General features: G+C 40.4%; 1 protein-coding gene across 1 annotated transcript in view; it reads left to right on the forward strand.

The window, feature by feature from the left end:
* Nucleotides 1-11,093: 11,093 nt before the first annotated feature.
* Nucleotides 11,094-19,005, forward strand: part of LOC136856045 (MBT domain-containing protein 1-like) — a 74,421-nt gene continuing 66,509 nt past the window's right edge. Inside the window, 1 exon segment of the mRNA XM_067133608.1 lies at nt 11,094-11,233. Within this exon segment, the coding sequence (XP_066989709.1) occupies nt 11,218-11,233 (16 nt within the window). The 5' untranslated portion in view covers nt 11,094-11,217.

Consider the following 19,005-nt stretch of genomic DNA (forward strand, 5'->3'; position numbering starts at 1 on the left):
AGGTATATTCTTAACTTTAACGGCCTTTCCGCCGATATGTACAGTATATTTACCTTTTCTATGCCATGTAACAAATATTGTACGTATTTTTATGCTTTCGATAATTACTTTTTTTGTCACTGGCATAGTCTTGGGTACACGTAGACCTCTGCCCACAAACCGCTCAGAATACATGATTCCCTTATCATTTAAACTTTATTCCATGTAGACGTACGTCTGTAAACTGGAAAAATAACCTTTTAAGAAGTTAACCACTAGAACTCAAGCACTGGCAAGCAGATGACAGCTAGGCCTATTACCAGGTAATTGATTTTACTGTCCTGCTTTTAGGCATATTTTCATTTCAAGCAGCCAAAATTCCTTGTTTATTGTAACCATTATTCATTCTAAGAGATGTTTCAATGCCTCACATTTTAAAAGAGTCGAGGCTAGCAGCCTTTTATGCCGTATATATGTCATCAATACACAGGATGGTGGGATCCCAATGAAATTTCAAACTTCCACCCGATAGGTTATTTGGCAAAATACTCTTGAAATTGCCCAGTCGCCAAGCTATTATGAAGACTCATGTGTTAAAAAAAAGAAGGTAAATATGCAATGTATTTTGAAAAGAAAGCTGCAATATTGATACCATGCATTGCCCACCTTCCAATGGTGGCGTGGCCATTCTTTTCACCTTCCCCAGACAGCCTCATGACTCATAGACAACAATGTTCCATATTATTTCTGAATGTGATCCTACTCGTGTAATTTGCACGCATGAAATCATTAAAATATCTTTCAGTCCCACAACCAATCTTTTCATTTACTTACGAGACAAAGCAATGATTGAGAGTTATCGTTTATTCGATCTGTGGTAGGCTGATATGCAGTAGGCAAATCGTATTGAATAATACACTCAAAAAGACACTGGTTTAAATGAAAACAATAATTAATGTACATGAAACAATTAGTAAATAGTTGAACGTTTACTCTTTAATAATCCATTAAGTATACTTCGTCAAGAACCTTAGACGGATTATCACGCGTTCGTTCTCCTTCTGAGAAACGTTGCGTGTAAAAAAATATGAAGAATTAGGATCGGTGCAAGAGTTGAATCCATGCTGAGTACGGTGATCACTAGCCACGTTAATTTAATTGGGTTCTACGTAAAAGATTTTTCTATGTTAAATTCATCTAAAATTGACGTATTCGTTAATTCTTAATATTTTGTTCAAGAAGCTTCAGTTATTATCTATTTAATTTTGATAACTACACAGAAATCGTATAAGAAATTAAATTTAAAAGCGAGAATGATTCACAGCAAAGGCTCCGTTCCGGTTCCTAAGCGATCACTCCACAAACACAGTTGCGGCCACACCAACACTATTCGCGTTAGGCGCAGTGCTTTTTTTAACGATATAATTTTACCTTATATCTTTTCTCTTTCTTACTGTGTCATACATTTTTTTTACTGAATCTCCCCCTCTCGTCGAGAGAAGATAGCGGACCAGGTGAGATGACGGTGTGTGTCGGTCCGAAATAAAGTAAAGCTAAAGAGGTTTAAAATTGTGGATAAAAAAAAAGGGGGGGAATTCAGTTAAAAAATGTAAGAAACAGTAAGAAAGAGAAAAGATATAAGATAAAAGTCTCAAAAATCTGTAGATGTGCATGAAAAAATCTGTAGAAATCTGTACTTACCAAAATATAATCTCTATAAAATTCTGTAGCGTTTGTAGTGCATGATTTCTATTCTGCATTCAGACGCAATTTCTGTGGATTTAAGAAATCTAAAGACGAAACAAATATTTTACAGGTTAACCATTTTAATTTTGAATTTTGGTAGTATTTCCTAACAGGATGGATGGCTGAAAATTATAAGCAGAAAGGTATTCATGATAATGAGTTTAAACATTATAATTAAGAGAAAATTTTGACTGCCACCTATATCTACAGTAGCAACACTTATATTGCCAAATTATTCCACACTTCATACATGTATTCACGCGTATTGTATTAATATAAATGTGCAAACAAAGCGAGATTCGTCATCACAGACACAAAGATAGATCACAATCATTGCTCTTCTCTGAAAGTACGTCTTCACGAGACTGCCTTACGTACGAGAATAAACAGGATACATACATGTTTAAATATTTGTTTCGTTCGTCACGGTTCGTAACCGTTATGTGCTGTTGCCAGCAGCCACCTTTTGTCTATTGATGTGAGAGAATATATATATATATATATATATATATATATATATATATATATATATATATATATATATATATATATATATATATATATATATATATATATATATATATATATTATTTTTTTTTTTTTTTTTTTCTTCAATTTCAGACCTTACTTCCATGTAACACAAGGGGGAAAATTGCTTGCTACTTATTGTAGCTGTCGCCTTCCAAAGCAATGATTCTTATATACCAGCCATAGAGGGTAAAATATGATACCTGGAGGTGTTATCTGTATACTAGGCACAGAGGGTAAATGATATCTGGAGGTATTATCTGTATACCAGCCATGGAGGGTAAATGATATCTGGAGGTGTTATCTGTATACCAGCCATAGAGGGTAAATGATACCTGGAGGTGTTATCTGTATACTAGGCACAGAGGGTAAATGATATATGGAGGTGTTATCTGTATACCAGCCATAGAGGGTAAATGATATCTGGAGGTGTTATCTGTATACCAGCCATAGAGGGTAAATGATATCTGGAGGTGTTATCTGTATACCAGCCATAGAGGGTAAATGATATCTGGAGGTGTTATCTGTATACTAGGCACAGAGGGTAAATGATATATGGAGGTGTTATCTGTATACCAGCCATAGAGGGTAAATGATATCTGGAGGTGTTATCTGTATACTAGGCACAGAGGGGTAAATGATATATGGAGGTGTTATCTGTATACCAGCCATAGAGGGTAAATGATATCTGGAGGTGTTATCTGTATACCTGGAGCCATGGAGGGTAAATGATATCTGGAGGTGTTATCTGTATACCAGCCATAGAGGGTAAATGATATCTGGAGGTGTTATCTGTATACCAGCCATAGAGGGTAAATGATATCTGGAGGTGTTATCTGTATACCAGCCATAGAGGGTAAATGATATCTGGAGGTGTTATCTGTATACCAGCCATAGAGGGTAAATGATATCTGGAGGTGTTATCTGTATACCAGCCATAGAGGGTAAATGATATCTGGAGAGTGTTATCTGTGTACCAGCCATGAGGGTAAATGATATCTGGAGGTGTTATCTGTACCAGCCATAGAGGGTAAATGATATCTGGAGGTGTTATCTGTATACCAGCCATAGAGGGTAAATGATATCTGGAGGTGTTATCTGTGTACCAGCCATAGAGGGTAAATGATATCTGGAGGTGTTATCTGTATACCAGCCATAGAGGGTAAATGATATCTGGAGGTGTTATCTGTATACCAGCCATAGAGGGTAAATGATACCTGGAGGTGTTATCTGTATACCAGCCATAGAGGGTAAATGATATCTGGAGGTGTTATCTGTATACCAGCCATAGAGGGTATATGATATCTGAAGGTGTTATCTGTGTACCAGCCATAGAGGGTAAATGATATCTGGAGGTGTTATCTGTAAATGATATATGGAGGTGTTATCTGTATACCAGCCACCAGCCAGAGGGTAAAATGATATCTGGAGGTGTTATCTGTATACCAGCCATAGAGGGTAAATGATATCTGGAGGTGTTATCTGTATACCAGCCATAGAGGGTAAATGATATCTGGAGGTGTTATCTGTATACCAGCCATAGAGGGTAAATGATATCTGGAGGTGTTATCTGTGTACCAGCCATAGAGGGTAAATGATATCTGGAGGTGTTATCTGTGTACCAGCCATAGAGGGTAAATGATGATATCTGGAGGGTAAATGATATATGGAGGTGTTATCTGTATACCAGCCATAGAGGGTAAATGATATCTGGAGGTGTTATCTGTATACCAGCCATAGAGGGTAAATGATATCTGGAGGTGTTATCTGTATACCAGCCAAAGAGGGTAAATGATACCTGGAGGTGTTATCTGTATACTAGCCACAGAGGGTAAATGATATATGGAGGTGTTATCTGTATACCAGCCATAGAGGGTAAATGATATCTGGAGGTGTTATCTGTATACCAGCCATAGAGGGTAAATGATATCTGGAGGTGTTATCTGTATACCAGCCATAGAGGGTAAATGATACCTGGAGGTGTTATCTGTATACTAGGCACAGAGGGTAAATGATATATGGAGGTGTTATCATACCAGCCATGATAAATGATATGGAGGTGTTATCTGTATACCAGCCAGAGGGTAAATGATATCTGGAGGTGTTATCTGTATACCAGCCATAGAGGGTAAATGATATCTGTAGGTGTTATCTGTATACCAGCCATAGAGGGTAAATGATATCTGATACCTGGAGGTGTTATCTGTATACCAGCCATAGAGGGTAAATGATATCTGGAGGTGTTATCTGTATACCAGCCATAGAGGGTAAATGATACCTGGAGGTGTTATCTGTATACCAGCCATAGAGGGTAAATGATATCTGTAGGTGTTATCTGTATACCAGCCATAGAGGGTAAATGATACCTGGAGGTGTTATCTGTATACCAGCCATAGAGGGTAAATGATACCTGGAGGTGTTATCTGTATACCAGCCATAGAGGGTAAATGATATCTGGAGGTGTTATCTGTATACCAGCCATAGAGGGTAAATGATACCTGGAGGTGTTATCTGTATACTAGGCACAGAGGGTAAATGATATATGGAGGTGTTATCTGTATACCAGCCATAGAGGGTAAATGATATATGGAGGTGTTATCTGTATACCAGCCATAGAGGGTAAATGATATCTGGAGGTGTTATCTGTATACCAGCCATAGAGGGTAAATGATACCTGGAGGTGTTATCTGTATACTAGGCAGAGGCTAGATGATATATGGAGGTGTTATCTGTATACCAGCCATAGAGGGTAAATGATATCTGTAGGTGTTATCTGTATACCAGCCATAGAGGGTAAATGATATCTGTAGGTGTTATCTGTATACCAGCCATAGAGGGTAAATGATATCTGGAGGTGTTATCTGTATACCAGCCATAAAGGGTAAATGATATCTGGAGGTGTTATCTGTATACCAGCCATAGAGGGTATATGATATCTGGAGGTGTTATCTGTGTACCAGCCATAGAGGGTAAATGATACCTGGAGGTGTTATCTGTGTACCAGCCATAGAGGGTAAATGATATATGGAGGTGTTATCTGTATACCAGCCATAGAGGGTAAATGATATCTGGAGGTGTTATCTGTATACCAGCCATAGAGGGTAAATGATATCTGGAGGTGTTATCTGTATACCAGCCATAGAGGGTAAATGATACCTGGAGGTGTTATCTGTATACTAGGCACAGAGGGTAAATGATATATGGAGGTGTTATCTGTATACCAGCCATAGAGGGTAAATGATATATGGAGGTGTTATCTGTATACCAGCCATAGAGGGTAAATGATATCTGGAGGTGTTATCTGTATACCAGCCATAGAGGGTAAATGATACCTGGAGGTGTTATCTGTATACTAGGCAGAGGCTGGAGGTGTTATCTGATGATATATGGAGGTGTTATCTGTATACCAGCCATAGAGGGTAAATGATATCTGTAGGTGTTATCTGTATACCAGCCATAGAGGGTAAATGATATCTGGAGGTGTTATCTGTATACCAGCCATAGAGGGTAAATGATATATGGAGGTGTTATCTGTATACCAGCCATAGAGGGTAAATGATATATGGAGGTGTTATCTGTATACCAGCCATAGAGGGTAAATGATATCTGGAGGTGTTATCTGTATACCAGCCATAGAGGGTAAATGATATCTGGAGGTGTTATCTGTATACCAGCCAAAGAGAGTAAATGATATCTGTAGGTGTTATCTGTATATCAGCCATAGAGGGTAAATGATATCTGGAGGTGTTATCTGTATACCAGCCATAGAGGGTAAATGATATCTGGAGGTGTTATCTGTATACCAGCCATAGAGGGTAAATGATACCTGGAGGTGTTATCTGTATACCAGCCATAGAGGGTAAATGATATCTGGAGGTGTTATCTGTATACCAGCCATAGAGGGTAAATGATACCTGGAGGTGTTATCTGTATACTAGGCACAGAGGGTAAATGATATATGGAGGTGTTATCTGTATACCAGCCATAGAGGGTAAATGATATCTAGAGGTGTTATCTGTGTACCAGCCATAGAGGGTAAATGATATCTGGAGGTGTTATCTGTATACCAGCCATAGAGGGTAAATGATATCTGGAGGTGTTATCTGTATACCAGCCATAGAGGGTATATGATATCTGGAGGTGTTATCTGTATACCAGCCATAGAGGGTAAATGATACCTGGAGGTGTTATCTGTATACTAGACACAGAGGGTAAATGATATATGGAGGTGTTATCTGTATACCAGCCATAGAGGGTAAATGATACCTGGAGGTGTTATCTGTATACTAGGCACAGAGGGTAAATGATATATGGAGGTGTTATCTGTATACCAGCCATAGAGGGTAAATGATACCTGGAGGTGTTATCTGTATACCAGCCATAGAGGGTAAATGATATCTGGAGGTGTTATCTGTATACCAGCCATAGAGGGTAAATGATACCTGGAGGTGTTATCTGTATACTAGACACAGAGGGTAAATGATATCTGGAGGTGTTATCTGTATACCAGCCATAGAGGGTAAATGATATCTGGAGGTGTTATCTGTGTACCAGCCATAGAGGGTAAATGATATCTGGAGGTGTTATCTGTATACCAGCCATAGAGGGTAAATGATATCTGGAGGTGTTATCTGTATACCAGCCATAGAGGGTAAATGATATCTGGAGGTGTTATCTGTATACCAGCCATAGAGGGTAAATGATATCTGGAGGTGTTATCTGTATACCAGCCATAGAGGGTATATGATATCTGAAGGTGTTATCTGTGTACCAGCCATAGAGGGTAAATGATATCTGGAGGTGTTATCTGTGTACCAGCCAGAGGGTAAATGAGGGTAAATGATATCTGGAGGTGTTATCTGTATACCAGCCATAGAGGGTAAATGATATCTGGAGGTGTTATCTGCCATATACCAGCCATAGAGGGGTAAATGATATCTGGAGGTGTTATCTGTATACCAGCCATAGAGGGTAAATGATATCTGGAGGTGTTATCTGTATACCAGCCATAGAGGGTAAATGATATATGGAGGTGTTATCTGTATACCAGCCATAGAGGGTAAATGATATCTGGAGGTGTTATCTGTATACCAGCCATAGAGGGTAAATGATACCTGGAGGTGTTATCTGTATACTAGGCACAGAGGGTAAATGGTATCTGGGGGTGTTATCTTTATACCAGTACTACGTAATTCAGTGGTTTTCCACCAGTGCGGCACTACTGAGCCTTGCAGCCATTTTGTGATTTCTTTCATCTATCCTGATCGCAATAATGGTACGATCCAAGGCTTGTAATTGGCAACATGTGATAAAACATTCTTCAAGAGAGAACAATGTAGCATTTCACGGGTAAACGAACCCAAATAGAATTTATTTATCCTTAATTTTTTGCTATTCAGGTTTAGCCTATGTTGTTTCTCGAAGGTCTTCAGTAGATCCACTTTCTGTCTTTGACATGTTTCATATATTTAGCGTATTATCGTGGCTCATAGATGTGGTTTCAATTTAATTTTGATATCAGACTATCATTCACATTGTACGTGCCACATGGTATGAAGTAAGAACGATCTCGATGATTGTTAAAAATGCTTAGTAGTACATAGGCCTAGAGGTATAACAGTAGATGTGTCAACCGATGTCGTTTTTAAAGCATGGATACCCGCTGTATTTTGTCAGCTATTAAGAATTGTCAGCAGTATTTAGATACTGTCTATGCCATCATTTTGTTTCCATTTTTAGACGTCAAAGGCAGTTTTAAGAGTTCTTTAACGAAATGCGTATCACATTTTCTCAACGAAATTCCAAAACTTCCTACTTGGGGAGAGCGTCTCGGGACTACGTAAACATAACATAGAAAACAACACCCATTGTTCACTTGGAATGATCTAAGTTAAAATAACTGTCTTTTTTTATTTGTTGCATATTCTTTCTGTGACAACATGTTAAACTTTTAGCATAGTATATTGTGGTGCATAAGTGCAATGGCAACTTCAGTTTCAAAATCGCAACTTCATTCATCTTATGCATGCCACGTCATATTAATTAAAAGCGAGCTTGTCCGTTATTGAAAAAGCTCCTCTACTGGTGATAGCAAGAAAATGAAATTTGGTGGCCAATAGGCTAGGCCTATGGCCTCAAATTAGCCATTTGGTAAGGTGCTACCTGTCATTTAAACCTTTCTCTAAGCACAACTTTTTTCGAATATATACAAATAATTTCTCTATGATAAAAGTTATTGAAACGTCACGGCAACGAAAAAGTAGCCTTTAATTAAGAATGGTAACAGCAAGGAACAGAATCTTGACCGTGAAATCGCTAGGACCCGTGGCTACGGATTCTGAATGTATTTTTTATTGTTCATTATACCTAATAAGTCAAAATTACTTTAGGGCATTTCATATTTAACAATTCTTTCTCGGTATCGTTCCAAAGAAATGACTGATATATATATATATATATATATATATATATATATATATATATATATATATATATATATATATATATATATATAAATTCGCTGCACTCTATATTTTCAAAATCGTTCACAGCTAAAAATTAATTCAGATATGTGCAGAATAAAGTATATGATTCTTTTATGTAAAATTCTGTACTTCATATAAGTCAAAATTTTCGTTTTGTTATTTTTATGTATAGTTATTTTGGTGTATAAATAATACTGACTGCTTAAAAAGGGAATGAGTTTTTCTAACCAGGTTGAATTTGGCTTTCAAATATTTGAGATTATACAGAATGTAGAATTATTAACTTCGACTACAATAGACCCCAAAATAGAAATATTTCTAAATATATTTTACAGTGATGGTTAGTTTACCTGTAAAAGATAACGTATTCTTTCGAAAATTAAACAGAGAAGAAAAAAGGAAAACTGCCTTAGTGCCTCATCTTTACAATATAGTACTAAATGCTGGACCGAGACTTTCAATATGGCCGCCCGAGATTACACTCCATGATATTGACGGTCTATGTTGAATCCCTTGATGTCAAAAACAAGTTCAATTTTCACCCTCGTAGTCAGTGGTGCATTTCGAAGGGAGTATTTTGCGTGATTCCAAACTGAAAAGAACAAGCTTATTGAACAACTTCCACTTAACTGCTTGTAAGCCTCCTGTGCAAGTGTGGAACTACTGTACACTACCACCTTCATGGAATGCTACTTAGTTAAAGGATAAGCGGTCACCTCCCCTGAAAAACAAAAAGGCAGTGGTGAAAGTGTTGCACAGACAGAAGACGAATCCAAATTCAAAGCTAAAGTGGCCCCAGTCCTTAGCTTTCCTGATATATTTGACTGGTGAAGGAGGATGTTCCAACTGAACGACGACCCGCCTCCATAGAGCTTGCCCAAGCATGTACTTGAAAGGCCCTACTACGAAGTGAATTGTACCTAGAGAAAGGTTATCTTATTGGACAGGTCTCATCCCACCACAGGTGCAGCATTACATACAGTACAATGTACGGAAGCCTGCGTAACTCAATGGACTAACCATTGTCATACGCGCAAGTTCAACAGAAATTTGTGATGGCCAGCAGTTTGGGATAAGCACAATAACAACCATTCTGACGGTGAGGCCACCAGGTTGCATGCACACCACGAGCAACGATGCTCACGGAAACATTGTGTGTGTGTATATATATATATATATATATATATATATATATATATATATATATATATATATATTTTACATATATATATATATATATATATATATATATATATATATATATATGTGTGTGTGTGTGTGTGTGTGTGTGTCAAATATGTCAATGTATGATAAGATTAACGTTCCTTTGCCCTGTGTGATATAATTATAGCTTATTGAAGGTTAATCGAAGGTGGAATTGAAAAGCTCACCGGAGTTCAACGATGGCTGGATTGATAATATCCCGTTATTGAAGGCGCATGTAAACGGCATCGAAGATCATCAACATGGAAATATTATGATCAAGGAGTAAACATATCCAGTCAGACATAGCTGAGTCAATATAAAAAAAGTTTATACAATCAACTTCATTCACTTATTGTGCTGACTCTGTTGTTTGAGAATTTTCTGTAGATGAACTGTATGAGTTTAATTAATTTCCTCTTTAGTACTGCCTTCATCATAAGTACCACCTGTCGAGTAAGAGTTTAAGCTGGTATGAGGCCCCTATAACCTTATAATATTTCCCATAGGAAATGTCCTGTAGAATGGAATGTGATAGTTTTTGTCGAATGTTGCCATACCTAATTTCATCAATTATATGGATCTTTCCTTTATCACTGTTGGATCGATGACATAACATGGTTCAGAAATACGACTTACCATTAATTTAGGCTTTAAAAAGTAAGCGTCTAGTTTAAGACAATTAAAATGCTGTTGCAATTACCTGCGTGTAGCGATTTTATAGGAAAAAAACATGCCGTACTGTAGAGACGGAATAACAACATTCCTTGTGAGTGCGTTGTTTACAAAATGAACTAGGATTTTCCCTGATTTATCCCACACAGGTGTTATGACGTTTCATTTTATAATGTGACTTCATTAGCATTTATTTATGTTATTCTTGCCACGAGGAATGACAGATTCTATACTTTCTATAGCTGAATTTCAAGCACATAACGACTTCATGCCGATTTGATTTGATTCCAATAATTCGTGGGCGCATGATTTATATTTAAATTAAAAGTGAATAATAAACTGTCAGTCATGTTTAGTTTTGAGTTAGATAATAAATATCCTATCAAACGTGGTCAGAATACATTTGAACCTGCTGACAGAAAGATCGAAAAATTTTAAACCATTTAAAAGTCGCCGTGAAAATTCGAGCCCAGAATGCTCGCGCGTGCGCAGTTGTATTTGTATTGTTTGGCTTGATCGATGCGGTTCTGATTGAGAGTACGAGAAAGTCGTTCAAAAACCCCTCAATTGATGCTCTTAGGTTGTCTCTCTCATCCCAGTGATGGCATCCCAAGATGGTAGGTAGACCCGGGAAAGGAGGGGTGCCCCAATCGCCACAGATTACGGAGGACTCGGCGGGAAATACCTCCCTCGACGGGCATGTTTATCATCGTCGCTCCCTCCATCTATGTCAGGTTGCCTCCGTCGGATTGATCATTTTTGTCCTCCTGTCGGGCGTCCGTCGCGTGGCATGGTCGTGTCGGGGGAAAGGGAGAAAAGAGTGAGAGTGTGTCTCGTGTTTTTGAAAGGGTTACGGCAATGCCAGGAGGCTTAGTGGCAGGCGTAGTAGGAGCGTTGTTCCGAGGCAGTTGCCGAATCTCTCGACCCCTCACAAAGGACCACCTCACTTCAGTCGAGGTTAATAAGCGGGAGGTTCCTCCTCCTCCTCCTCCTCCTTCGGTGGCTGACCTCTTCCACAGCGGTCGTTTGATCGGTCGCAGCGAAGAGGGTTGAGGAGGGCCTTGGTGCTGGTGTCCAGTGTGATCCAGTCATGCCATAGGGTAGAGTGTGGTGGGGCATTATACCCCAGACTAATTTTTAGATAAGGGGGGGGGGGCATAAGCTAGCCTACCTTACGTAGGGGATAGGATTATCCTGGGGCAAAATAGTTTAAGATCGTAACCTGTCGTCCATAGCCTGGAATCGAGCAAACGTAGCAGGATAAGGATGCCAGGTAAAGGGTTGACCCCATGGCTGACCTCGTTCATTAAAAAAATGGTAAAACTGAAAACTACCTCTGCACATTTCTTTGTTAACTACCTGTTTACTTGCAAGATGGGCGCTGTGTTAGTACCAGACCTTTGAGGATGAATGTAAAAAACAAGCAAAAATTGGTTAGTAACATAGACATAAGCATAAACCAGCCTAAAGGCAGGAAATATTCTGATCAGCAACTGGTGGGAAACAGGCTGCTGCATAAGTCTCCAGTTTTGCCTAAAAAACTGATTATTGCAGATTGGTTCCCACCAGTTGGTGGACTTAAATACTTAGCATCCTTTGCTTAGTCTTATTTGTTTAGGTCTCTTTTATTTGTATTTATGATATTTACAATTTTTTTATGCATTTATGTTATTTCCCAAGTGGCTGATATTAAACATGGCTCCCATTTTGCAGGTGAACTGATAGGCCCAATTACTGAACCAGAGGGGCCTGATAGTAGTCTTTGTAGAACTGTGGGGTTGCTCTGCATCAGGTATTGCCTTGGAAATTGACTAGAAATACCATTAACTTTTCCCATAGGCTAGTATTTTGGTTGCTTATCAGTAATTTATCGTTATTTATTGTCGGTCAACTGTAATTAACATTAGAGCTGATATGTTTTTGTATGCTGGCCATCCTGGAATGCTATTGTGCATGTGCAGTGTTGTAGAAGAGCTTTTGGTAGAAATTGGAGTTTCCTTCACCTAGGGACTCTGTCTCCCTAATAAGTAACACAGCCTGCTAGGTTAGGTTAGGTTAGTATAGTTCCTTTTATAATAGGTTCCTTTAGCCAATCCCTTCGTGAACATATGACTCCCTAATGACTTGTGCATGCACAGAACCATTCCTTAACAACAACATGGAAGTCCTGTTTTTCTCCCAACAATTTCCCCCACCCAAAACCCTGCCCCCCCAACCATGTTGGATAGAGATAGGGTTAATAATAATTGACCGACAATGACAACACCACCTCCTTCATCAACAACACTAAAAGTATAAGAAAAATCAATTTCCAAGGTGATAGTCTGTGTGGAGTTACCCTATAGTTTTACCAGTTGTCAGTTTTACCCTGAAGGCTATTACCGTGCCCCTCTGGTTTGGTAACTATCAGTTTGCTGCAAAATGGGTGCCGTGTTTATTACCAGGCCTTTGGGGGTCAGTGTAAAGATGTAAAAAAAAATGTAAATATTAATATGAACATAAGCAAAGGTAGTAATCAAATTCTGGTGGGGACCAGGCTGTGATAGACTACTACAGTTTTACCATAATTACTTCTTTTCTGGCTTAAGCTAGTAGTTTTTTTGTGTCTTGTCAGAAATTCCTTATTGGTAGGTTAGCTATTGTTTGTTTACATTTCACTCGGTATTATGCAAGGGACATTGAGTCAGATTTAGGCTCATTCCAATGTGTTGCTATGACTAGCATAGCCCTAATTTACCAGGACTCGTGTTCATTATAATCTTATTATTTCTTCTTGCAATGTTGATAATTTTTATGAAATATAAGTGATTCTCTTATATAAATTATAAGAATATGACAAATTGCCTTCAGTTGCTGGTTTTTGAAGAGATTTGCCTGATTTCAAGAGCTGCCTTTACTTTAAACAAGTGAAAAATGCACCAAAGTGTCTTCAGCACAATCAAGTTTTATGTACATCATATAATCAAGGCCAATGAAAATAGATCTATCTCTCAGTGGTCTTTTGTAATGATGAATGAACTGCTGGGACAATAGTTTTCCTTTCAGAAAACTAAAAGGACAAATATACAGGGATGCATCCTAACGTGGCCCAGTTTAGGATATTGCATCTCACCATTGTGATGCCAGTTTTAATATCCACAAATCAATCAGTGCATCTCACCAGACTTGGGGGCTTTGTCCCACTGGACACCTGTAACTTTTCCTAAAAATTTTGTGACTGACATTAACTTTCTTTCTGAACCTGACCTATGGAATCATGTCTAGGGACTGAAGAGAGATAGTTAGGTCATCACTTTCATAATTTTATAATAGCCTATATGCCCAGGAAATAGAAATCTTGTAAAACTGAAGACTACCACTGTGGCCTGGTTCCTGCCAGTTACCAACTGGAATATTTACTGCCTTTTGTTTATGTTTCTGCTATTTGCCATTTTTTGTTTATGTTTTTGTGTTCCTCACCAAGGGACTGGCACGGAACATCTCCCATTTTGTTCATGAAATGGTAGTTTCCAAACCAGAGGAGGGAGCACAGCAGTAGTTGTCAGTTGTACTGAATTGATTACCTTAGAAAACAGTCTCTTCATGCTAAATACATTAAAAATAATTTGTGTGTTGGGCTCTGTGAAAAGGAAGGTACTGAATGATTGAAAGTGAATCTAAGGATATAAAGTTGTTCCTACAAAAATGCAGACCTGAACCTTTTTTATGTATGAGTATTCCACAGTGAGAGCTGAAAAGGGCTGTTGTGGCCTGATAACAATGTGGTTAATTGGTGGTAAGCAAGTGACGTTGGGGAGCCCCTCACTCAACTTCTGTGAGTCAGCACTTTTTTTGGGGGTCATTCTTGAAGGGTAGATGTATGTGCTGCCCACTGCTAGCATTGGTTTTTATCTCAGAAATAAAAAAAGAATGTGATTATTTGAATAGTGAAGGACATGAGTATATGCGTGGGCACTTTGTCTTCTGTATCGGTGGATCCCCACTAGTTTTGTTCATTCTGCAAAGATAGGTCCTGCAGCCCAGACTTCCAGTAAGGAGTGTGCCGGCTGGGCTGCTTTGCAGTGGATGAGGTTCAGGAAGAAGTGAAGAAGGCTGTAAAACTGCCAGTGTAGGGGGCTGTGAGGGAGAATAACTCTCCCCTGGTGAAACCATAGCACATTATTTTGGACTGTAACCACTAACCCCATTTTAGTGGCTGCTCCATTTAAGTGTGTCCTTTCAGACATGGCCATCCCTCAGTATCTGAGGCAGCCTCTCTTATTCATGAGTTCCTGGACTGCTTAACTATGACTAAGAGGTCCCCTATTTTTGCTGCTAATACTTTCACTTAGGAGCTCAATAGAGTTGAGTCACCTGTGATGGTTTTTATACCCTTGCAGCATGAGACAAGGGTGATAAGTTTGAGTGCCCCCAGGCTAAGCCATGTTGTCTGCTGTAATTGTGAACAGAGTAAAATGACGAGAAGCATGTATAGTCTTCTTCCCTCTCACTTTGAGAATTTCCTCTTCCTGGATTTTGAATGAGTGCCTTTTGTCTCCGAGGGTCAGTAGTGGCGTTTGGTCACCTAATGTTAGGACATTTGCTTTAGGTAAGTTTGACACTGGGTCTCTGAGCATGCTCATGACCCAGAAGTCTTCTTATTCCTTCTGGGACACAGGGACTGCCTCATCTCTTGTCCATATGTCAGCCAAGGTATGTAGAGAGGGGTTGGAGCTTCATTCTAATCTTTATCCCCTAGTATTTTGGATCCGGTCAGTAGTCAGGTTTGCAGATCAGATGGTGACATGGCCAGGAGCTTCCCCTCCTCCAGCTCCAGCTTAAGGGGCACACCAATTTTCGAAATTCAAGGAATGTTTAAAATTGAGTATTGTAATACACTCCCTGAACACCTGAATTTGCCCTTAATCCCACTTGCCCGAACAATTCTCAATTACCAATCCCACAATTGGGAATTTAACAGCCAGTGTTACCAACACTGCAGGTAAAATCTTGTCACTTGAGCTACCATAACAAACAGTTGGCAACGCTGACACAGGTGTGCGCCGACGCTCCCACTTTTGTCAATTGCTTTTTGTTCGCGCGTGCTGGAAGGTTGTTTCCTTCTGCAGTGCGAGGTTTTAATCCTATTGTCCGACTTCTCTTTGTATTTTGGACTTCTGGTGAAGACCTAGATTGTATTTACCAGTTTTTTCTCCTGGATTTTATGGATATTTTGGATGTGGAACGTTTTTAGAATTGGACTCGCTGGTTCCCGGTCTCGATTGGTCATCATGGACGCTTTCACCTTATGCTATTGCGCCTTCGGCTTCGACGTTGACCTCGACTTCCCCTACAACTGTGGATGCTGGAGCTCATTGCTTCTTCCTGCCAGAGACGGATGAGTACCTTGAGACAGGATAGACATTCTGTCAGGTATGTAGGAAGGTTAAGTGTGATGTGCAGACGCATTGCGATGAATGTTCTGATTGGATGGCACAAGAGATGGAGGAGTACATTCGTCATCACAAGTCTTTGGCTAGTAAGGGCAGCAAACGTCGGTCAAATTCTCGTTGCCTCAAGTGTCTCAGGTTTCTGCTACAGATCAGTTGATGGATTTAGCGAGTTCAGAAGTAGTCAAGCAGATAGAGGATAGGATTGCAAGTGGTATGGAAAATTTAATAGCTAATGTTAGGATGTCTAATCCTTCTTCCTTTTCAGTTTCCCTGCCTGTTCCAGAACCAGCCCTAACTGGTGCTGAGGATAATGGCAGAACTGCAAGCCTCCGAGTGGGTAGGGTCTGCCGGCCCCCTCGGCACGGAGCAGGCAGTGAAGGTCCCCCCACCACCTTGTAGTATTGATAAATTTAATGTTGATAATGTTAGTCAGGATCAAGATCTAGGTGTGATAAAGGAGGATAGGTCTGGGTTAGGTAGTGAGGAGAAGGTATTAAAGGTGCAGAGTCATTCTCTTGGACAGGTTCTGGTTTTGGGTTCAAGAGTTTCGCCTTCATTGCTCCTTTTCGGTCTGGCTCAGTTTCAAGTCAGTGTTTCAGTTCTGGTGATGCAGAATCCTTCTGCTTTTGCTCCTAACTCACTTCTGACGGTTTCTGAATCTCCTACTGTAGTTTCCCCCTTCTCTGTGTTTTCTCCTCCATCTAGTAAGGCAGATTCTGGTGTATCCTTTCGGCTTCTAAAAGTAGTTTGGGGGACCTGCAATTGGATGTGGCGGAATATAAGCCGGATTTGCTGGGTCTTTCGACGGGTATGGACCTATGGTAAGAGGTTATTTTTCGAATGGTTTCTCTAACATTAGAGAGTATGTGACACAGTGTCCAGAATTCATGTCGGATGTGTTTCAGGATTTAGTACGGGGGGACAGGATTTGGTGTACCTTCTGTCCTTTCGTTCTAAGTTTTCTTCTGAGCTATCTGTCGCTTCATCTCCTGCTCCCACATTCTTTGTTGCTCCTTTTTCAGTCTACTCTTCGGCCTCTTCTTCTTCTGCTCCGGTCTTTCCTGCCTCTTCCACATCTTCCATTTTCCCCCCTCCTTCAACTTTGGCTTTCCTCCTCTCAGGTAACTTTTTTTATGTATCTGCTACTCCTCTGCCTCCCGCCTTTCCTTCCTCAGTACAGTCTTCTCCGGTAGGAGGAGCTTCTGGACAGGTGAAAACGCAGTTTCGGCAGAATTTGGCCTCAGGCGTCTCATGTCCCATCCCTTCAGGTATGCGCAACCCCTTGCTTCCACTTCAAGCGGCTGTTCTGGTAGTATCAGGTATTTCACAGGGTTTGCCTGTCGCTTCCAGTTCGGGTTTGCGCTCCGCTGTTTTGGCAGGGCTTGCGGTACCTTCTTGAGCGGTCCGCTGCTTTCATCGCCTGCATTTTCCACTTAGGTAACTGCGAGGGTAGCTTCTACCTCTTTCATTTTCCCTCCTCCTTCATCTTCTTCCGTCCCTCCGCAAGCGGTTTTGTTTGTGCATCCTCCCCCAGGGTTTAGCAATGTGGGTTTGGCTACTCTCACTTGTCTTCCCCTTGGTAATAATGGGGAATTGTCTCCGGGTTTTTCTCGGTTCAGCCTTCTCTTCTTCCCGGCGGGTTCAACTATGCGGATTCAGCTCTGGGTACCCGATTAGGTGTGGGTGCTCAGCATTCTGGTTAGGGTGGTCCGCTTGCGGACTCTTCATTGTTGTCTGGGCTTCGTTCAGTGCCTCCTCCTCCGTCAGTCTTAGACCGTTCGGACATTGCGGAGCAGGATTCTTATCCGGAGGTGCAGGAGATTCTGACAGACTTAGAAGGTCCTCTTGCCAGCAGTAACGATTACGGACACATGCTTGAGTATGTTACTTCTTCGTACCCTCAAGCAAGAGCTCCGGACCTCCTGATTTAGTCAATTCAGTTTTTTTTTTTTTTTTTTTTTTTTTTTTTTTTATTTTATGCCACTAAGCCAGCTCCTGCCCCTTTTTTTTGTTGGCTGGTTTGGTTCGATTGGGTTAGATAGGCTTTGGAGGAGGCGGATGGTGGATTAGCGTCGGTAGTGGCTTCTAATGGACAGGACTCTTCTCTCCGTGTAAGACTATTTACACAGTTCGAGTAACCCTTGGCAGGTGTCAGGTTGCCATTCAATGAATCGATTGAGGCAATCCTGTCTAAGTCTCCGGCATTGTCTCAGCTCGTAGGGACTTCTCTTAGGGAAGCAGGTGCATGGAGGCTGTGTTGCGCAATCAGACTGAGGCTCTCGCGCGAACTCTCTGGATGCTGTCAGGTTTGCTGTAATGGGGTTCTAAAAGAGTGACAGCTATGTCCCTTTGGATCCATGGTTGTTTGCAGCCTAATAAATTTATCTTGAGTGGTCTGGCTCACCAGGCCTCCTGCTTTGGCTATTCGTCTCTTCCATCGACGTTTGGAGCAGAAAAGTTGAAATTTCTATCTTGGTCATCTTCCCCCTCAGTATCCGGATGTTCGTAAGAGGGATTGCTTAGAACACCTTAGCCTTAGCTAATTCTTGTTCAAGGATGATGATGTAGCCAGTATGACGAACGTGGTTGCTTCTAACTCGTGTCTCTGGTGTCGGCAATTATGCATCGTCGAGGGTACAGTGTGTTGAGGTATCTAGACGATTGGTTGATCCTTGCCTCCTCTCTAGAGGGGCTAGTAAGAGCGAGGGAACTCGTGTGGAATTTTTAACCTATTCAGGTAGGAGGATTCTCTCTCTCCTTTTGAGGGTTTTGCCAACCCTGGAGAGGATCCAGTCGGTCCTTCAGCAGGTAGAAGGGTTCCTGTCCAGCAGGGAATGGCCAGTACCAGCTTGGAGAAGCCTCTTAGGGAGAATGTCTCTCTCTCTCTTTTAATTCCAGGGTCTCATCTCCGGATGTGCTCTCCTCAGGTATGTCTCAGGAATTGCTGGGACTTTGGC

This window comes from Macrobrachium rosenbergii, chromosome 34, assembly GCF_040412425.1.
Source record: "Macrobrachium rosenbergii isolate ZJJX-2024 chromosome 34, ASM4041242v1, whole genome shotgun sequence".
In the NCBI taxonomy this organism is placed as follows: Eukaryota; Metazoa; Arthropoda; class Malacostraca; order Decapoda; family Palaemonidae; genus Macrobrachium; species Macrobrachium rosenbergii.